The 22,792-nt window shown below is 38.3% G+C and overlaps 2 protein-coding genes across 2 annotated transcripts; both read left to right on the top strand.

Moving 5' to 3' along the window:
- The first annotated feature begins 486 nt into the window (after positions 1 to 486).
- LOC137099929 (uncharacterized) lies at positions 487 to 7,862 on the top strand. Its single transcript, XM_067477368.1, has 4 exons — positions 487 to 766; positions 3,665 to 4,258; positions 4,356 to 4,466; positions 5,344 to 7,862. Exons 1-4 carry the CDS (start codon positions 753 to 755, stop codon positions 6,362 to 6,364), a joined length of 1,740 nt encoding a protein of 579 aa, XP_067333469.1. The 5' UTR covers positions 487 to 752; the 3' UTR covers positions 6,365 to 7,862.
- A 3,247-nt stretch (positions 7,863 to 11,109) lies between these two features.
- LOC137099928 (uncharacterized) lies at positions 11,110 to 17,333 on the top strand. The gene is made up of 4 exons (XM_067477367.1): positions 11,110 to 11,311; positions 13,869 to 14,462; positions 14,561 to 14,671; positions 14,857 to 17,333. Exons 1-4 carry the CDS (start codon positions 11,253 to 11,255, stop codon positions 15,854 to 15,856), a joined length of 1,764 nt encoding a protein of 587 aa, XP_067333468.1. The 5' UTR covers positions 11,110 to 11,252; the 3' UTR covers positions 15,857 to 17,333.
- Positions 17,334 to 22,792: the final 5,459 nt, after the last annotated feature.

Genomic DNA, 22,792 nt, shown 5'->3' with positions numbered 1-22,792 from the left:
ATCAGGCACAACTATAGGTACACCTGTACAAATGTAATCAATTGGAAACTTTGGTGTTGTGAGATGAGTTCATGGAAGAAGACACGTGACTCCCTTTGTGAAGGGAGGTCATTTTATTCTGAGATGGAAGAAAAGAAATAAAATAAAGCAGAAACAGAAATGAAAATTAATTAATTCCAATGAATGAAGTGGATAAAAACATTTTTTTCTCATTGTGTGTTTTAGATATGGTTCAATTTTATTTTATAGAAACTTTTTTGTTTCATTTATTTAAATTCATATATTACTTGTTTTTTATCACTTCCTTAACTACACAAAGTCACTTCTAAGCTGTGAACCTGACAACAATAGGCTACTTCTTAAATTGTATTTATAAATAAGTATTTATAGAGAGATTATAGTGCAGTCATGACGTGCTCATAGCAGGCTTAGAGCTACAGGAACTTTATCAACTTTCCAAAGGAAGGAAACCCAGCTGACGGAGCATACTGCCAGATTAGGTTCCTAAAAGGGTGCGGTTCATTTTTGTGATGTGGAAAAAGGAAAATGAAACCAAACCCAATAAATCTGAAATACCGAAGTTGTAAACCAAGCGTTTTTTTATTTCAGCAGATTGCGGTCACAGAGTGGGATCTGCGGCACAGGACACGATCAGACACAGTTGTGTTGTGTTGTTATTTTCTCCACACACCCGAGGCGACACACAGAAGCCTCAAATAAGGAAGCAGAGACTGCGCACGAAGAGCAGGAAGATGTCTGTAGCAAGGTAAAGTTTGAGTTTGCACAGACAGTAGCTACAGTGTCTTGAATAAACTTATCAAATAAACTTACATACATCTACATTTACATTTAGTCATTTAGCAGATGCATTTATCCAAAGCGACTTACATACTTACAAAATCAACACATACACATTTACAAAGCCAAAACAGCAACTAAACTAATCAGCAAAATTACTGTTAAAAAACGGTAACATTTCTCTTAGATGATTTTTTTAAATCTTAGTGTTAAAAATGTACCTGCTTCTTGGTTTATTTATAACATTAAATTAATGTAGAATATCAGTAGTGGAAAATACCCAGATACCTACCTTTATTCAGGTACTGTACGTATGTAGCCTAAAATGTGACTTATTTGCACTTTGTTATTTATGCTACTTTATGCTTTTATTTAAGGGAAGTGCTTTTTATCATTAAAATAATTTGAGCAATTTTCTAAAATCAAACACCATTTACTTAACAGCTGTAGTAACTAAGTGTCTTTTGTTAGACTGCGCTTTGACAATAAAAACATATCATATGCCTTAAAAATACATTTCTAAACCAAAAGAGCTTTGTTGGGGATATTTGTCAGAGCTTTCAGATTTTGAGTTGTTAGCAACTTTACTTACTCTCTAAGCTTCTCCCTTTTTTAAAGAAAGGTAAAACAATTTTATCAAAAGTCCTGTCTTTTCTTCAGTGCCACTGTCTCTAAGCCGAACAACATCTCTGGTCTCACCACCATCTTCAACACCTTTCATTGCCTCTCATTCACACATGTTTTCTGTCTTACTGCGGCTAAGTTTCATTCCTCTGTTTTCCAGAGCAGACCTCCATCTTTCTAGATTTTCCTCCACCTGCTCCCTGCTCTCACTACAAATCACAATGTCATCTGAAAACATCATAGTCCACGGAGATTCCTGTCTAACCTCATCTGTCAGCCTGTTCATCACCAGAGCAAACAAGATCGGTCTTACAGCTCTCATACATGTCCTGCACCGCTCTAACATACTTCTCTGCCTCTCCAGAAGTCTTCATACAATACCACAGCTCCTCTCTCTGCACCCTGTCATACGCTTTCTCTAAATCTACAAAGACACAATGCAACTCCCTATGACCTTCTCTGTACTTCTCCATCAGCATCTTCAAAGCAAATACTGCATCTGTTGTTCTCTTTCTAGGCATGAAACCATATTGCTGCTCACAAATGCTCACCTCTGCCCTTAGCCTGGCTTCCACTACTCTTTCCCACAACTTCATTGTTTTTTTCATCAGCTTTATTCCTCTGTTGTTGCCACAGCTCTGCACATCTTCCTTGTTCTTAAAAATTGGCACCAGTACACTTCTCCTCCAGTCCTCGGGCATCATTTCTCCTAGACTCTTCCATACCTCCACAGGTATGTCATCAGGACCAACTGCCTTTCCACTCTTCATCCTCTTCAACGCCCTCCTCACTTCAGTCTTACTAATCTTTGCTAATCCTGCTCCACACCAGTCACCTCTTCTACTCTTCGTTCCCTTTCATTTTCCTCATTCATCAACTCTTCAAAGTACTCCTTCCATCTTCCCATCACACTCCTGGCACCTGTCAATACATTTCCATTTTTATCTTTAATCACACTAACCTGCTGCACATCCTTCCCATCTCTAGCTCTTCGTCTGGCCACCTCTGCCTCTTGTCCTTTAGTGTCCAACCTACCATACAAATCCTAATATGCTCTGTGTTTGGCCTTTGCCACCTCTACCTTCACCTTACGCTGCATCGCCCTGTACTCCTGTCTACTCTCTTCAGTCCTCTCAGTGTCCCACTTCTTCTTAGCTAAACTCTTTCTCTGTACTTCCTCTTCCTCACTTCCTCTTTCCACCACCAACTCTCCTTGTCCACTTTCCTCTTTCCTGATGACAGACCGAGTACCCTCCTACCTGTCTCCCTGATCAAATTAGCTGTAGTGATCTAGTCATCTGGAAGCACTTCCTGACAACCCAAAGTCTGTCTCAGTTCCTCCCTGAAAACTACACAACATTCTTCCTTTTTCAACTTCCATCACTTCATCCTCTGCTCTGCCTTTGTCCTCTCCATCTTCCTCACCACCAGAGTCATTTTACACACTACTGCGTTCCTTTCCTGAAGACCAAACCTTCCTTGAAGTGAAAGTAAAATGATACTGTATTTAACCCAACCCTATAAAACTAAACTGCAAATGCTATTATGTTTTCGTAGCGAATGTAATCATTATGTTTCGATACAACGTCTTTTTCGTATGTATAAAATGGTATTTATCGTCATGTATAAAACACGGGACCGTCAAAGCAACGACACAAGTTCAGTTCTGAGTCTGGGCTGTTTCACCAACAGCAAAGGTCAGAGCAAAATGATGCCTTTGGATAACAGAGATTTGTTTATTCTTTAGACCTCTGATTATGTCAAAGTGGCCAAAGTACTTTTTTTCTACTATTACTACCATTATTAATTTGGATTTTGAATGCTGGAATTTTATTGAATAGTTGTAATAGGTTTGTAACATGTTTGCCTTAAAATTAATGTAACAAATGCAACATGTTTAGCTTTCATCACTGTAAAATCATTTCACAGTATAAAATATATACTGTAATACCTCAAACAATTATGCCAAAACATCTGCTGGTTAAACTGTGCAAATTCTATAAAAAACACAAATTAGTGTATTTCCTAAATTGAAAACCTAAAGCGGAAGGATTTAAAGTTATTTACTATAGAGTCTGTATAATGTGCAGCTGTAATATGAAGGAAACAACACTGTAATAAATACTGGATTGGATTTTAGGAATATTAAGGCAGGTAAAAAAAGATGGTAACTGAGCAGTAATGGCCATATGGTTGAAGATGTTGGAAGACCTTGTCTTATTTTACCTTGAAACTCTTACAGAAAGGAACTTAAAAAGGCCTTGTGCCACTACATCCAAGACACCCTCATGTACATCAACACGGTGAGAGGATTCTGTGAGGGGATCTCTAAATGGCTGCTTTGGAGAGAGATAGAATTATACATGATGATGGACATCAAAGACAGGGCTGACAGTGTCAACCTTAATATTGACCATGTTACCAATTCGAAGAACAAAGGTCAGGCCTTTTGCCAATATATGAAGAGCAAGGTGACCCAGGTGTCTGCAGACAGCAGGCTTGCAGAGCTGGAGAAGGAGCTGGCTAATGTGTTGGAGGACACCCTGGGAGGCCTGGAGAAGCTCGACTGCTTCCTGGATGCAGTGGAGAAGCTGGCGGTCACCTCTCTACACGTGTTTGTGGAGAACCAGGTGTTACATCTCCCCGAAGAGATAAGTCTTGAACATGTTCAGGTGGTCATCATTGCTGCTCGACTGATCTGCCCTCAGCTCCTCAAGTTTAAACGAGATGCAAAAGTCTTCTTCTTTCCCAGACTTCAGAATGTGGAGGTACTGTCCTTTCAGTTGGACAAATACATACAGACCACCAAGAAAATCTGTGAGACATTAGAGAAAAGGTAAACTGACTGTTAATGATTCAATAACACATTTGGCTACAGAAATAATATCTTTCATAAGAAATAAGTGTACTACTCTCATTTACGTCCACTTTAGTGGCTTTTGCCTGGAGATGACTACAGAATCTGTGGTAGACCTTCATGTGGACTTATCTCAGGATGACATTCAAAGGACGCTTGATCACATTATTCAGCTCAGTGAAATAAGGTAACATTCATACTCTATATGTTTCTAGCAGAAAACATCAAGGCCCATAATTAATCCCAGTGATGTAAATGTAATATGCATAACTGACTGATTGCTATGGAAATGTAACCATGGTCCCTGGAGGTCGAATCTTAGTAGACTTAGTAGTTAACCAACTTTTCCACTAGCACCATTTTTAGATTGTAATCTTAACAGCTATTCAGTTGATTGTCATAAAATTTGCAAGATATGTCCGATATAGGATGAATTATAGTCCTAATTATTCTGGTGGTCCGTCAACATTTATTATATCCCACCGTTTGGTAAAAATATGAATTTGTTGATTTTCCTGTGAAGTTACATCATGCCATGTTAACTGTGGGAGGATGGGCCTGCAAGTTTTGTTTGGCTAAGCCGAAATGGTGTACATTGTCACATTATCAGCTAAATACACTATAAAGATGTTATCATTGTCACTATTAGCATGTTAGCTTGCTGCTGTTAGCATTTAGCAGTACTGTGCCTGATTACAGCCTCACAGACCCATTAGCATGAAAGACTTTTAGGTTTGTTTAAATATTATTTACCCCAATAAATAGAATTAGAGGTGGACTCTGTCTTAGAGTCAGTATAATTTTATAAAAATTATAAATTTATTTTATGAAATATTGTAGCTTGTTTTTCTATGTTTTATGCTAATTTAATTTTCTCTAACCGCAATGTTTTTAAAAAAATATCAAATCCAAAGCTTTCATCCATTTTGGTTTAAAATTTTTAAGATGTGTCATGTGTGGCGACCCTGAACTCACGGGATAAGGGCAAAAAAACAAATAAAAAATAAATAAAAATTTAAAAATGTGTCATGTTAGTTGTTATTCCCTAATTTTCTTTTCATTAGGATGAATCAGAGCTTCAGGACGCTGTTCTTATTCCAGGAGGAACCATGTTCTGGCTTCATCAGTGAGTTCAATGAACGACACCCGAGGATGCTGCTGTTTCTACAAGAACTGGAGAAGAATGCTGGTCAGCTGGACAAGATGAACAAAGGTGCAAAGATCTCCAGTGTGGCAGGAAGCTCGGTGGGGGCGGTTGGAGGTGTGCTGTCCATTGTTGGTTTGGCCTTAACTCCAGTCACAGTTGGAGCATCTCTAGGTCTGACAATAACTGGAATATCACTAGGAGTCACAAGTGGACTTAACAGTCTTGTCACCACTGCAACAGAGATTGGAGTTAACCGTAAGCATCAAAGTAAAGCCAGTGAAGTCTTTAAGAGCTTCATGGAGGATGTGCAGATTCTCCAGGATTGTCTGGAGGAGGTGAACAAAAGAGAAACAAGTAAGATAGATGTGGTTCTGGCAGTAGGAAAGGTGATTTGTAAAGCTGGTGTTATTGGAAAAGGTATTGATTCACTTGTTGATGCTACCTCTGCTGTTAAAATGTTAAAAAGTGAGGAGCTGATTCCAAGTGCTGGTAAGGTGGTGGTCCAGGAAGGTAAAGCAATATGTAACGTTCCCAGGGTGGCCTCAGACATCCCAGATATTGGTCAGGCAGCAGTCAAAGGGCCTCTTTCTCTCTCTAAGTCAGCCAGGGCTGGTTTCATTGCTGCAAATGCTCTTTTTCTTGGCATGGACATCTTCTTCATCTGTAAAGACAGCATCAGTCTGGCTAAAGGCACAGAGACTGAAGTCTCAAAGTTCATCAGAGCCAGAGCGGAACTTTGGCGCTCAGAGATCGACTCCTGGAAGAAGATCCGTGACTCCCTGTGTGAAGGCCTCCTGAAATCAGAGAAAAACAAAGCCATTCTTGAGACGCCATTTTATCCAGAGATGGGGAAGAAACAAATCAAAACAGAAAAAGAAATTCCCTTTGATGAAATGGATGAAAAACCTAAACAAAAACAGTCTTGTGTAGTACAGTAGCACTCTAGATGGTGAAGTGTATCTGGCAACTCTGACAATGTGTGTCTTTGTAAACAATAACAGTGTGATTTGATTTTATGATTTTTATGAGAACAAACCATGTTTAACACTTTCACTTTTATCATTTAACTAAATTGTAATTCTTCTGATTTGAGACAGTTCACAATTTTACTTATTTCTACACTGTTTAATTTATGATTGAAACAATCCTGTGTCAAAATAAACAATTCTTTAAAATAGATGCTATTATGTAATGTGATCGCTACATTAGAAAAACATTACAGCAAAATCTGCACAATATTCACATGTGCAATGTAAATAATGTAATATTCATACTTTTCTTGTGCAGCCAAATAAATTATAACATTATTTGAAGTATATAATACTGTATTCTCCTTCAGGTGTAGGTACACTGCTGATTCTGGTCCTGAGGTGTTGCTTTTCCTGTGCTGAGCCACGCTCTGTGTGAAGGCTGTCTGTTTTCTCCAATGTAGAGCTCTGAACACTCTTCACTGCATTGGACAGCATACACTATGTTGCTCTTACTGTTCTTAAGTGTTCGGTCTTTCAGGTGGACAAGTCTCTGTCTCAGTGTATTAGTGGATTTAAACTCCAGCCACTAATCACCAAATTGAGTTTGAGTGAGTTTGACCAAGATGCATGTTGGTACTGAAGACTGTAGAGAGTTCCTTCAGCATTGAATGAGTTTTTTGCTTAGACATCACGCTTTCATTTCAAAACACACAGGCTGAAACAGAAGGTCACTGCCCAGAATAACACGTTGTTTGCTGGAAGCTCTTTTTTATATTAGCAAAACATTAACAACATACAACAAAAGCCATTTTTCCCTCAAACAACTCAACTTGTCAAACTTTTAGTCACTAAACAATAGACAACAAAATATATGCACCTCTCAATATCCCATTATTCCATAATGATTTTACTAGAGGTAATACACCCTGCTGCACTTTTTTGAGATGCCCTGTTAAATAACCGTAAAAGACATTTCCTAAGAAAGTTTTCTTCAATCATTCTTGTGTGCAGCTCTTTCTATGCTTGTGGATGCCAGTGATATGTTGCTGATATATAAGACCTACAGTAAATCACTATACTAGACAAATATGTACATTCAATATGGCACAGCATTTGTAATGTATTGTTTCCACAATAAAAAAATCTTGGTTTCTCTTAAGGACTTGATCAATAGTAGTCAAATTCACATTGTTGATATTTCTAAATGTTCCCTGAGCTGCACCTACTGCTACCTGGATTTCCTGCATTTTGATTGCATTGTTTGCTACAACTATAATAAAAATCATTCATCTGCCACGATTGTGTTTTTACAATTTTTTGTACATTCTACTAAAAGAAATCCAAACATTATAATGCATGTAAAAATGCTGCCTTTTTTGGAATCTAGGTTATGTGCATTGCTTTTAAAACAGCCACAACTATAGGTACACCTGTACAAATTTAATCAATTAGAACACATAGTATAATTATCACCTTACTGACCATTTCGACTTAAAAAAAAGGAAATTCTAACCTGTAAATGTAGATTTCATGACAGAGCTGCTCTATTGGATTGGATAGGATTGCACAGGTTTACCTAATGTGGCTGACTGGTGTATATACACAGGCCAGTATGGAGCAAAAAATAACAAAACTATCCATAGTTACTTATCATTGGAATTGGTTATATTTACAAAAGTACATAAACTTCACTAAAAATGTATAGCAAATTATATAAAGACCAAAGGTACCCTGCCACTCTGCACTGGTCCTCAAGAGAGTATTCCTCCTCCTTAAGCCCTCAGCTGCTTGACTTGACAGTTGTTTGTGTTATGATCTGCAATGGTAGAAGCAAAACAGTCAAGCTTTAATCTATTAAGTGATCTGATTCAGTCTTTAAAGCTTAGCTTAGCTTTTGTTTATCTATATGAAGCAAATTTTCTTTTGTACATTTACATTTCTGCTGTGCCTTCATATTTAAAGACCAAACCTCTTGGTGAAAAGCACTCATAACTTACAGGATGGAATAGAAGACGCTCATACAGCCACTTTCGATTGGTTTGTGTGACACCTGAGGTGGTCTCACGACAGAAGAACACTTCTTTGCTCTTGCTCTGTTAGTTTACCACTACTGTCAAGCTATAGGGAGAAAAAGCTGTCACTTAACAATCAGTAATAAACAGCTGTATCTTTCAACTGAACATAGGATTGTGTCTGTGAAGATTCTCAGTCATCCAAGTATAATTATCCAACTGGCCTTTTTTTCACAAGATTTCTGCTTTTTGCATTTAATGTTGTGGTTTTTCATTTTATTTAAGGGAATGTTTGAGTAACAACTCAGGCATTTGGGGAGTGGTCCTTGATGCTGGAGGGTACATGAGCTCTTCAGATAACATGAAAAAGAAAAAAGATATATACTTCTCCTTTAATAATGATGGAAACTATGTGGCAGTTAAATTTCCATTTAAATCTGCAACTTCTTGATTTGGCAAAAATTAGGGTAAACTGACATATTACTTTCTAACCTGATATGGCAATGATCTTAGCCAACAATTCCCTACTTCTACAATCTGAAAATTATTACCTCTGCAGCCATCTGACCATTAAATCCAACAAAATAACATATTGTATACAATTAATAACAAATTCTGACCCAAGTCATCACTCACAACTTCCAAAGTAATACTTCCTTGCAAGGGCCCTATGTAGATCATTGCTTGTCCTATTCCACTCAAAGGGCTGCAGAGATATTCCACTGTGTATCCAGTGTGTAGCTGATGCCCTTTTTAAAGCAGAGGTGTGATACAGAACAGTTTCGAGAGGTAAAGGGGAGCAATTAAATTTGTTGTTTTCTCTGGGTATGATAATAGGTGGGGCATCTATGGGAGTCACCAGTATTGTCACAACTGTCACAGAGAGTAAAGTTAATTGTAAACATCGAAACAAAGCCAGTGAAGTCTTTGAAAGCTTCATTAATGATGTGCAGTGTATCCAAGATTGTCTGGAGAAGGCATCCAGTCACACGTTTTCCAAAATAGAAGCATAGTTGGTGCAGTTGACAAAGATTTAAATCAGCAGTCAAAGGGTCACTTGCTGTCTCCAAATGTGCCAAGAACATTTTCATTGGGCTCAATGCTCTTTTCCTTGTCTTGGACATCTTGTTCATCTGTAAAGACAGCATCAAGCTGGCTGGTGGTCCCGAGACTGAAGTCTCAAAGTTTATCAGAGCAAGAACTGAACCTTGGTGCTCGGAGATGAGTTCATGGGAGAACATACGTGACTCCCTGTGTGAAGACCTCCGGAAATCAGAAGAAGACAAAGCTATGTTGGGGAGGCCACTTTATTCTGTGATGGAGAAAAGGACATAAAATGAAGCATAAACAGAGATGAAAATACATTTATTCCAGTGAATGAAGCTGCTAAAAACATTTTTTGTCTCATTATGTGTTTTTTGGATATTGTTCAATTTTATTTTTTTGTTACATTTTTTCAAATTCATATTTTACTTATCTTTATTAGTTTCTTAAGTACATTAAAAGACACTTCTAAGCTGTGAAGCTGACAACAATAGGCTACTTCTCAAATTGTTAGTAATACTTTATAGAGAGATTATAGCAGTGCTCATAGCTACATTAACTTTATCAACTTTCCAAAGGAAGTAAACTCAAGCTGGCTGGTGGTCCCGAGACTGAAGTCTCAAAGTTTATCTGATCAAGAGCTGAACATTGGTGCTCAGAAATGAGTTCATGGGAGGAGATACATGAGCCAATCAAGGGTTCCTCACTTTAAGTATTTGTTTTATGTAATGTGTGTCTGTGTGTAATGTAATTCTTTTATGTAATGTGTGTTTGTGATGGTCTGTGTACTGATGGTGTCAATAGTAACATCATATGGCTTTGATGGTGGCCTTTGTACTTTACCTTTTAAGTTTGTTGACCAGAGGTCAAGGAAAAAATACAATGCTAAGGGTTTGTTAAAGAGAGATGCAGTTCAGCTCAGCTACTGAAGGATGACGTGACACGGTAGCTGGAGCAGAGGAACTGACTACAAGGAAGCTTGGACTGCAACAAGGTAGAAGAAACAGGTTCTGTGTTTAGCTGTAGAGTCACACGGTTTCTTACCGAGTTCTGCGATTTCTGTCAGTTCAGACATACTGTGAAACTTTTTTGATTAAACTGCTAATGAACGTGCTTGTGAGATTACTGTACTTAAAGTTGTGTGTACAATTGATCTGTCATCAATTAAGATGAGAAGCAAGTACAATAAATGTTCAATGTTTGTCTAACAACAATCTCCGGTGTGAAGTATGTGCTGAAGCGTCAGGAGCGTTAGATTCGAAGAAGATCACCTCTACAATACGTGACTCCCTGTGTGAAGACCTCCGGAAACCAGAAGAAGACAAAGCTACGTTGGGGATGCTGTTTTATTCTAAAGCAGAAGCAGGAAGCAAAATTCATTTATTCCAATGAATGAAGCTGATAAAAAAATATATTCTTATCGTGTACGTTTTGGATATGGTTTTATTTTATAAAAACTTGTACTTAACTACATTACAACAATAGGCATCTTCTTAAATTTTTAAAGTATTTATAGAGATATTATAGTGCAGCTGTGAGCGTGCTCATAGCAGGCTTATAGCTGCAGGAACTTTAACTTTTCAAAGGAAGGAAACCCAGCGGAACATACTTCAGGATTAAGTCCATAAAAGGGTGCGATTCATGTTTGTGATGTAGAAAAAGGAAAATGAAACCAAACTAAGGGTTTTTTTTATTTCAGCAGATTGCGGTGAGAGAGTGGGATCTGGTTTACAGGACACGATCAGACACAGTCGTGTTGTGTTGTTATTTTATCCAAATACTTCCAAGGCGACACACATATGCCTCAAATAAGGAAGCAGAGACGTCGCACAAAGAGCAGGAAGATGTCTGCAGCAAGGTAAAGTTTGAGTTTGAATAGACAGGTAGCTACAGTGCCTTGAATAAACTTATCAAATTAACTGAGATACATCTACAAAATACGCATTTAGAAAACCTAAGTAAAAAAGATAAACTCTAAAGCAGCACAATGTGTGAAAAATATTTCTCTTAGATATTTTTTAAATCTTAGTGATTAATCTATAACTGCTTCTTGGTTTATTTATAACATTAAATCAATGTGGAATATCAGTAGTGGAAAATACCCAGGTACCTACATTTATTCAGGTACTGTACTTATGTAGCCTAAATTTTGATTTATTAGCACTTTGTCATTTATGCTATTTTATGCTTTTATTACAGGGACGTGCTTTTCCCTCCTTGAAGTGAAAGTAAAATGATACTGTATTTAATCCAACCCTTTAAAACAAACTGCAAATACGTTTACGTTTTCGTAGCGAACGTTTTAATTCACCGTCTTTTTTGTATGAATGAAATGGTATTTATCGACATGTATAATACACAGCACCGTCAAACCAACGATACCAGTTCGGTTCTTGAGTCCGGGCTGTTTCACCAAAAGCAAAGATTAGAGAAAAATTATGCCTTTGGATAACAGATTTGTTTCTCCTTTATACCTCTGATGGTGTCAAAATGGCCGAAGTAGTTTTTTTCTACTACTACTACCATTATTTAGATTGGGTTTTGAATGCTGGACTTTTCTGAATAGTTGTAACACGTTTGCCTTAAATCTAATGTAACAAACAAATGCAACACGTTTAGCTGTCATCACTGTAAAATCATTTCACAGTATAAAATATATACTGTCATGCCGGAAAAAAATATGCCAAAACTGTAATGAATATTTAACACTTATAGAAACAATAAACCTTTATGAAACCTATAATAAATTACTCTGGGGACATCTTCTGATTAAATTGTGCAAATTCTATGAAAAACACAAATTAGTGTATTTCCTTAGTTGAGGGCGGCTGTGGCTCAGTTGGTAAGGCAGTTAGTGGGTTAGTGGTTTAATAAATAACTATTTTTCATCCCCATCTGTCGCCCGAGGTTCACCACCAGTCGGTTCATGTTTCTAATCTATTTTCCCCGCTTAGCGACACACACACCGAAAGACTCCAGCGGCCATAGTCAATTGCCTTCCTTGGGCCAGAGTCGGTGATATTGAATCATACTTAAAACACCTGGCAAATTGGAGGTCACTAAAATGAATATTGAAGCGGTGCCAAACAAAGTCGGACTCCGTAGTTTTCTCTGGACCCCTGCCAATGACTTAATAAGCGATCATCAATTCGATTTATTATGTCTCACTGAAACTTGGTTGCAGCAGGAAGAATATGTCAGTCTCAATGAGTCATCCCCCCCAAGTCATATTAATTATCATGTTCCTAGAAGCACAGGCCGAGGTGGAGGAGTAGCAGCAATCTTTCACTCAAACCTAACAAACCCTTGACCTAAAGATAGTTATAACTTATTTGAGAGCCTTACTCTTTTACACTCAAACTGGAAAACTCAAAAACCACTATTATTTGTTATCGTATTTGGATTTTTTTGATTGAAATTTCAGATTTCCTATCTGATTTAGTGCTTAGTACAGATAAAGTCATTATAGTAGGTGACTTTAACATGCATGTAGATGCTGACAGTAACTGCCTGAGCACTGCGTTTAATTCATTATTAGATTTAATTGTTTTTTACCAAAATGTAAATAAACCCACTCGCTGTTTTAGTCACACGTTAGACTTTGTCCTTACGTATGGAATTGAAGCGGATAATTTAACAATTTTTCCTCAAACTCTCTTCTGTCTGACCATTTTCTAATAACATTTGAATTTATAATAACGGACTATATAGCAGTTAGGGAAAAATTCCACTATAGCAGATGCTTAAGTGAAAAATCTGTAAACAAATTTAAAGAAATTATTCTTTCATCAATTCCTTCACCATATGGAAAGTAGCCACCTTAATGTTACTCCTGAACAAGTTGATTATCTTCAATTCTGCAGCCTCACTACAAACAATAGTCGATAGTGTTGCCCCTCTGAAAAAGAAGGCAGTAAAGCAGAAGAGGTGATCTCTATAGTACAGTTTACAAACATGCAACTTAACACAGGCAACCTGGAAAAAGCCTAGACTTGGGGGGAGGATCTGGTGAAATCTTTCTCTAATAGCAACAATTTTATTCATAAAGAAAATCATGAAGTCATTGCTGCTTAGAGTTACGTAAGGGAATACTAGGCTCATCCCCAATTCACTGAGCTCCTTTCCTCCTCTTGTCCCTCTCCTCTCGTCTCACCCCACAATTGTCACCACTGTATGACTCTGTCTCCCTCTCTCTGTTCCTCTCTGCAGGTGTCCCCGGCTTTAAAGCTGTATGTTTTAAAGCTGCAGCTAAAGATTTTTTTTTTAAAAAGTAACTGAGCTTACTGACTGTCCACAAAGTAACATTATTTCACAGTGGTTATGGCCATGTGGTTGAAGATACAGTTGGTCTTTCAAAGAGGTTTGTTTTAATTTGCTTTGAAACTCAGAAAACATGCTGATGTTATGTCTTACAGAAAGGAACTTAAAGAGGCCTTGTGCCGCTACATCACAGACACCCTCCTATACATCAACACGGTGAGAGGATTCTGTGAGGGGATCTCTAAATGGCTGCTTTGGAGGGAGACAGAATTAAACATGATGATGGACATCAAAGACAGGGCTGACAGTGTCAACCTCAATATCGACCATGTTACCAATTCGAAGAACAAAGGTCAGGCATTTTGCCAATATATGAAGAGCAAGTTGACCCAGGTGACTGCAGACAGCAGGCTTGCAAAGCTGGAGCAGGAGCTGGCTGATGTGTTGGAGGACACCCTGGGAGGCCTGGAGAAGCTCGACTGCTTCCTGGATGCAGTAGAGAAGCTGGCGGTCACCTCTCTACACGTGTTTGTGGAGAAGCAGGTGTTACATCTCCGCGAAGAGATAAGTCTTGAACATGTTCCAGTGGTCATCACTGCTGCTCGACTGATCTGCCCTCAGCTCCTCAAGTTCAAAAGAGATGCAAAAGTCTTCTTCTTTCCCAGACTTCAGAATGTGGAGGTACTGTCCTTTCAGTTGGACAAATACATACAGACCACCAAAAAAATCTGTGATAAATTAGAGAAAAGGTAAACTGACAGTTATTAAACATAATAACACATTTGGCTACAGAAATAATATCTCTCATAAGTAATAAGTGTACTACTCTCATTTACATCCACTTTAGTAAGTTTTGCCTGGAGATGACTGCAGAATCTGTGGTAGACCTCGATGTGGACTTATCCGAGGAGGACATTCAAAGGATGCTTGATCACATTAATCAGCTCAGTGAAATAAGGTAACATTCAAACTGTATATGTTTTGGCACCAAACATAATTTATGTATAATTTTACATTTATTTTATGTAATATTGTAGCCTGTTGTGCAATAAAAATCCAATGTCCAAAGCTTTTATCCATTTTGGTTTAACATCTTGAAGATGTGTCATGTTAGTTGTTATTCCCTAATTTTCTTTTCATCAGGATGAACCAGAGCTTCAGGACGGTGTTCTTATTCCAGGAGGAACCATGTTCTGGCTTCATCAGTGATTTCAATGAACGACACCCCAGGATGCTGCAGTTTCTACAAGAGCTGGAGGAGAATGCTGTTCAGCTGGACAGGATGAACAAAGGTTCAAAGATCTCCAGCGTGGCAGGAAGCTCAGTGGGGGCGGTTGGAGGTGTGCTGTCTATTGTTGGTTTGGCCTTAATTCCAGTCACATTTGGAGCATCTCTAGGTCTGACAATAACTGGAATCTCATTAGGAGTCACAAGTGGAGTCAACAGTCTTGTCACCACTGCAACAGAGATTGGAGTCAACTGTAAGCATCAAAGTAAAGCCAGTGAAGTCTTTCAGAGCTTCATGGAGGATGTACAGAGTCTCCAGGATTGTCTGGAGGAGGCGACGAAACAGGACCCGAGTAAGATAGATGTGGTTCTGGCAGTAGGAAAGGTGATTGGTAAAGCTGGTGTTATTGGAAAAGGCATTGATTCACTTGTTGATGCTACCTCTGCTGTTAAAATGTTGAAAAGTGAGGAGCTGATTTCAAGTGCTGGTAAGGTGGTGGTCCAGGAAGGTAAAGCCCTGCGTAACATTCCCAGGGTGGCCTCAGACATCCCAGATATTGGTCAGGCAGCAGTCAAAGGGCCTCTTGCTCTCTCTAAGTCAGCCAGGGCTACTTTCATTGCTGCAAATGCTCTTTTCCTTGGGATGGACATCTTCTTCATCTGTAAAGACAGCATCAGTCTGGCCAAAGGCACAGAGACTGAAGTCTCAAAGTTCATCAGAGCCAGAGCCAAACTTTGGTGCTCACAGATCGACTCCTGGAGGCAGATCCGTGACTCCCTGTGTGAAGGCCGCCAGAAATCAGAGAAAAACAAAGCCATTCTTGATACACCACTTTATCCAGAGATGGGGAGAAGAAACAATTGGAAACAGAAAAAAAAATTCCATTTGATGAAATGGATGAAAAACCTTGTGTAGTACAGGTATCTAGATGGTGAAGTGTATCTGGCAACTCTGACAATGTATGTCTTTGTAAATATATCATGAATTTTATGAGAACAAACCATGTTCAACACTAATTTAATAATAATAATTTTTTTGTTGTAATTCTTCTGATTTGAACCAGTTCACAATTTTACTTATTTGGACACTGTTTCATTTATGATTGAAACAATCCTGTGTCAAAATGAACAATTCTTTAAAATGCTAAAATCCCAGTGTTGCTTTTCCTGTGCTGAGCCACCCTCTGTGTGAAGGCTGTTTGTTTTCTCCAATGTAGAGCTCTGAACACTCTTCACTGCATTGGACAGCATACACTGTGTTGCTCTTACTGTTCTTAAGTGTTTGGTCTTTCAGGTGGACATGTCTCTGTCTCAGTGTGTTAGTGGGTTTAAATTCAACAGTTATGTGTATTTTTCTTAAAATCCTGTTCATCTTCTGTGACACTGCAGCTGGTAATCACTAGATTGAGAATGAGTTTGGCCAAGATGCATGTTGGTACTGAAGACTGTAGAGAATTCCCTTCAGCATTGACTGAGTTTTTTGCTTAGACATCACGTTTTCATTTCAAAACACACAGGCTGAAACAGAAGGTCACTGCCCAGAATAACACGTTGTTTGCTGGAAGCTCTTTTTTATATTAGCAAAACATTAACAACATACAACAAAAGCCATTTTTCCCTCAAACAACTCAACTTGTCAAACTTTTAGTCACTAAACAATAGACAACAAAATATATGCACCTCTAAATATCCCATTATTCCATAATGATTTTACTAGAGGTAATACACCCTGCTGCACTTTTTTGAGATGCCCTGTTAAATAACCGTAAAAGACATTTCCTAAGAAAGTTTTCTTCAATCATTCTTGTGTGCAGCTCTTTCTATGCTTGTGAATGCAAATTATATGTCGCTGATATATAAGACCTACAGAAAACCACTATACTAGACAAATATGTACATTCAATATGGCACAGCATTTGTAATGTATTGTTTCCACTATGAAAAATGCCTTGGTTTCTCTTAAGGACTTGATCAATAGTATTCAAACTCACATTGTTGATATTTTCAAATGTTACCTGAACTGCACTTACTGCTGCCTGGATTTACTGCATTTTGATTGCATTGTTTGCTACAATCACACTTAAAATCATTACACTGCCACAATGGTGTTGTAGTTTGTGGATTCTAGAAAGTAAAGACAAGAGGTTAAAATTGACACTGTGTCAGTTACTATAAATAGAATTGTTGAAACAACTGCATTACTGTAGAGAGGTTGTTTAAACAGTGAATGGAGCAAAGTTTTGGGTCACTGTATTATATGTGTGTTAACTGTGTTGAAAAAGGATGTAAAAACATGAGAAGATTTCTGATGTACTAAGAAGAATGTGAAGTTGAAGATCAAGTTAATCCAAGTTTCATTAAAAGCGAAAATAAAAAATAAATTGTGTTTAATCTTCAATGACTTGAGTTAACTTTCAAGCACCTGTTGTGTTTACTACTAGGCTGTCAGCCAGTGACAGCCGTTGTGTCTCATAGCTCAGTGTTACCAACGTTAGCAGCTAGCGGTTAGCAGTTAGCAACAGCACCCCATTGGACAGAGGTAGTTAGAATCTCAGCAACACTAGAGAGTAACTCAAAGCTAATGGTATTACTAAGGATTGAGGTTTGATAACGTTGAAAGCGGCAATTATGCTGTTACTTTAACGCTAGATCTTAACCCTGGAAGATCCTACCAGATTGGGTTACATGGACTCCAGTTAACATAGTATAGCTAATACACACAAGGAGTGATTTCTTCTCCTAACACTGATGTGTTCTGTGTGAAATCAACTGTAAATATTTTAATCCTGCTCTGTTTCTGTCTGTTTGCAGTAGACTCTGAAGTCAGAAACCTGCAGCCACATTAGGGTCTAATCTGCAAAAGTTTTTGACTTGCAAAATATAATCTCAAAACTGTTTTTTTTGGGAGAAAATATTTCTTTTGATGGCAATTAGCAAAGTTTTGCTCTCAAATAAATTGTTTTGCATATTATTCAATAAGAATTACCCTCATACCCTCAACTGTATTAAAAATAAACACACTGAAATATCAGATGTTGATACTTGGTGCCAAAAACATACTTATTTCACTGAGCTGATTAATGTGATCAAGCATCATTTGAATGTCCTCCTCAGATAAGTCCACATCGAGGTTTACCACAGATTCTGCAGTTATCTCCAGGCAAAACTCACTAAAGTGGATGTAAATGAGAGTAGTACACTTATTACCTATGAGAGATATTATTTCTGTAGCCAAATGTGTTATTATGTTTAATAACTGTCAGTTTACCTTTTCTCTAATGTCTCACAGATTTTCTTGGTGGTCTGTATGTATTTGTCCAACTGAAAGGACAGTACCTCCACATTCTGGAGCCTGGGAAAGAAGAGGACTTTTGCATCTCTTTTAAACTCAAGGAGCTGAGGGCAGATCAGTCGAGCAGCAGTGATGACCACCTGAACATGTTCAAGATTTATCTCTTCGGGGACATGTAACACCTGGTTCTCCACAAACACGTGCAAAGAGGTGACCGCCAGCTTCTCCACTGCATCCAGGAAGCAGTCGAGCTTCTCCAGGCCTCCCAGGGTGTCCTTCAACACACCAGCCAGCTCCTTCTCCAGGCCTGTTGTCTGCAATCACTTGGGTCACCTTGCTCTCCATATATTGCCAAAAGGCCTGACCTTTGTTCTTTGGCTTGGTAACATAGTCAATATTAAGGTTAATGCGGTCAGCCGTCTTTTATGTCCATCCTCATGTTTAATTCCGTCTCCCTCCAGAGCAGGCATTTAGAGATCCCCTAAGAGAATCCTCTCACCGTGTCGTTGTAGATGAAGGTGTGTGTTGTAGTTGCACAAGGGCTTTTGAAGTTCCTTTCTGTAAGACATTAGCAAGTTTCCTTGAGATAAGATTACCTGATTCTAGGTAATTCTAGTTCATGATTTGTTTATAAATGTCACATGACAGAGGAAGAGAGTAAAAAGAACTGTTGACGAAGGCTATCAATCTCCATGTCCAGCCTCTTCCTTGTGTGCAGAGATTCAGTTATCACATATTGAACCCCTGCATTACAATATGATTAAAATTAATCCTGTAGTTGTTATATTTATAGATTTTTTTCTTCATGTTACAGTTGTGCATTTTACTTAGGTTATAGATACACTGTAAGACACTTTATTTCTAACGTCTTGCACTTCCTCTGTTTCTTTACTTTACTTCGAATTAACCCTCTTCTACTCCGGAAAGCGGTTTCTTTTTTCACTGTGTTTTCAGCAGATCCCATTTCTCATCCAGAGACGCAGGACATGGTGGTCTCCTAGAAGTTGACACATTCCCCACTTGCGTGCCTTTACCCAGACCACCCTGTCACCAGCCTCTTTTTCCCTTGCCCTGTGGAACTGCCTGTCTGCAGTGAACAAGCACTGGAGTGGCTCAACCACTCCAACACCAAAGTTCTTGTCTTCCCAGCCAGACCTTCAACACAACAGAACATCAGCATCAACATTGGACCTGCAGTGATTGTCCCCACTAAGTTGGCCAGAAATCAGGGGATCATCATCAAAGACCAACTGAGCTTTACAGAACACAACACCTCAGTTTCTAGGGGATGCAGATTTGCCCTCTACAACATCAAAGAGATCAGATCCTACTTCTTGGAATATAGGCCTTGTATGATAACGCGGATCCGGAAAATCCCTGCATCATGAACATTGAACATGTATGCAGTTGCTTCTAAACTTAGCCGATAACAGACTAATGTACATACAAGTTTACCAACAGTAATCTCACAGTTTCATCAAACAAGTTTCTCAAAGTAAGGCTAAACCCACAGAACCCAGAAAGAAACCGGTTGGCTCATACATCTTGGTGTACACTTACGATGCCAAAAGGTACAAACCTATACGGGTGCTATCGCGGTTTCACTTCCTGTTTGCCTTCTACTCATGCTCACCGAAAAATCCAAGAGCTAAACATAGTTCCAACTCATTTGAGAGCTTTACTCTCATCCACTCAAACTGGATTACGCAAAAACCAGTTCTATTTGTTATTGTGTACCTTCCTCCAGTCCTAAGTATTCAAAGCGTGTGGTTGAATTTTCTGATTTTATATCCAATTTAGTCCTTAGTACAGATGAAGTCATTATAGTGGGGGACTTTTACATTCATGTAGATCTGAAAGTCTCAACGCTGCATTTAATTCATTATTAGAATCAATTTTCTCAAAATGTTAACAAAGCCAGTCACTGTTTTAGTCACACCAATGCAATCACAAGGGGGCACAATCCAGTGTCTTTTTGTGCCAGTTTCAAGTCCGGATTAACAACAACCACCACCAGAGCTGTTGACTCAACAGCTCAAAAAAATAAATTAAAAGCCTGGAATTTAGGATTTAATAAGAAAATTAAAAAGGGTTCTGCCATTAACACAATTATACAATCCACGTACTGTAGTTTATATTGTTAGTTAATAAGCCTTTAGGGTTAAAAACCTTTTAAGTTTTTTAATGTGTCGTATAAAACATGTGACAGAAATAAATACAAATACCTAAAGTTACAGTTCAGTCTTATTTGTATTATCATAGAATTTTGATGTCACCTATGCTCATTGTGGAATTCCAGGATTTATTACGCGGTGGTTGTAACAAATGCAGTAGTTTTGGATTTGTGGAACAAACTGCTGACTGGGTGTTATCACCAAATAATCTACTGCACTGATGCTAAGGATGAATCTGTAAACAGACGTTACTTGTAGTAACAAAGTAATAAACAGATAAACTCAGGTTAGGCCTGTAGCTTTGTGTGTTTTTATCTCCTTCAGATCCTGGTAGGTGGAGTCTAATAGTGCAATGGTGAATCTGACCATGTCCAGAAGGATCAGCTGTCCATTTTCCCCTTCTCTTACCTGCCTGCTTTTGTACTGTTCAGAGGAAGAGGCCTTTGTTGGTCTTTGAGCCCTAGGGGAAAATGCATGTTTGTCTTTTATTTATTAAAAGTTCTCTTTTGTGTGTGTGTGTGTTATGTGGTCTTTGGGAAGATGATTTTTTTTCAGGCACAGGTTTTTTGCTGTGTAATGCTGCATGTAGGTAAATGTGGACTCTCTGTCCATATTTGTTTTTGGAACAGTTACCTGTTCAGCGTAGCGGTTTAACCTCTTCAGGGTTCTTTGCCTTTTTGGTTTTTGTTGTGTTGCAGTAAACATTGTTAGATATTGCTCAGGAACATTGTCGTGGCAAAAACTGTTACGTTACTGTTATGGTGTCTTTTAACCACTCAGGATTGACTCAATGCAAATCAACCTTACAGAACACACACAGTGGTCAAGAATCTAATTAGTAAGTCTCTGAGACTACTCATTTCCTATGTGTTCCCTGCTGGGACAACTTCCTGATGAAGCTCTGGTGTAAAGACAGTGCAGACAGAAGGTCTGCTGAGGTGCAATGTAGCATTTGGTCACTATTAACAGGCTTTTTGCATTTGAAGGAAAATGTCTCTCACACATGTGTAATTTTGGGGAGTCACTAGTTTCTGGGTTCTTTCCTGTACTGTTTGGTGTTGGTACCTAAGAACCCACCATGGAACTGCATGAAGACTGTGTGTGTAGAAGACTATTTACTAAGGTGCTGCTTAGGCAGTGAGTTAGAGGCAACAAAGTTCCCACTATCAAGGATTTGCCTTTCAGTTTATGAGATTTCAATTTTTGTAGGCCTAATTTGTTTGGAGAGGGTTTTTAACATGCAAGACATTGCTCATTTCCTTCATGCTCCATTTAAAGGATTTTTGGACAAATGTACTATTTAGCAATTATTGAAAATTGCAGAACATTACAAAATCAATTTTAAAGCGAGGAGACTAAAGGACACTGTTAAAGACATTTTTGAAAGCTTATCTTCCATTTATCTTATTAAACTGGGAGTGTGAATGATTGACTGTATCAAACACCCTACCTCCACTGAACATCCAATTGTTGTTGGGGTTGTCTTTGATATTTTAAAGGGCCACAAATTTAACATTTGAGGAACAAAAACTTACTTATATTACAGATATAATATGAAATGGCAAATAAACAGGCTGAAATTGCTAAGTAGATTGCTATAGAAAAAATAAGAAAAGGGGGAGGGTAAACACTCTCTCCAGTGTTTGTATCGGCTGCACAGCACAAGAGGTTTACTGATGCCAGTTAAGTCAGCAGTACTTAAAGCACACAGGGTTCTTTGCTGGGTCTCCCCCTCCACCACACATTTTGTTAAACTGGTTTTGTTTGTCTTTTTTTTCGCGGTTATCTTTTAAAGACATTGTGTTTAGATAACGAGCTTAATACTCTGCAGTGTGTAGCCTGGACACAGCAGCTGCGTTTGTGGAAGCTAAATAAAACCACAAACAAGGTTCAAGGTTCAGCTAATGTCATTGCAAAACTCACATACGTGAGGCCCTTTAGTCCCTCTAGTCTGCAAAAAGACAAATTAGCCAAATTACAGTAAATAGTTTGGCATCTTAGCACCCATCTAAAATATGATATAATACATGAAATTTCAAATGAGACCTGTTAGATCAGATGGATTATAAAAATGTAGAACATTAAAACTGTTCAGGTTTACTCAGATTTATTATTCCAGAATTGAGTAACATCATTACATTTTCCTTTGACTTTTTAATACATGCATGCACTGTGATTTGTTCTATTCATTTCATACTGTGTGTTGCCTTAATCTAATGCTAATAAAACATTTGTGAAGAACACAGGAGCAGCTGAGTAGTACATGTACATGTACATGTTTTTACTCTTATTTAGCCAAAGCAAAAGGTTGGTGGTAAAACTTCTGCTGAACCCAAAGTGTCATAAAGGTGAAAGTAAGTTTTCTTTTCCTTTTTTCAAATTTGGC

This window comes from Channa argus, chromosome 15 (assembly GCF_033026475.1).
Source record: "Channa argus isolate prfri chromosome 15, Channa argus male v1.0, whole genome shotgun sequence".
NCBI lineage: Eukaryota > Metazoa > Chordata > Actinopteri > Anabantiformes > Channidae > Channa > Channa argus.
Note: the sequence above shows the minus strand (reverse complement) of the source record. Positions and strands in the feature narration are given on the sequence as shown.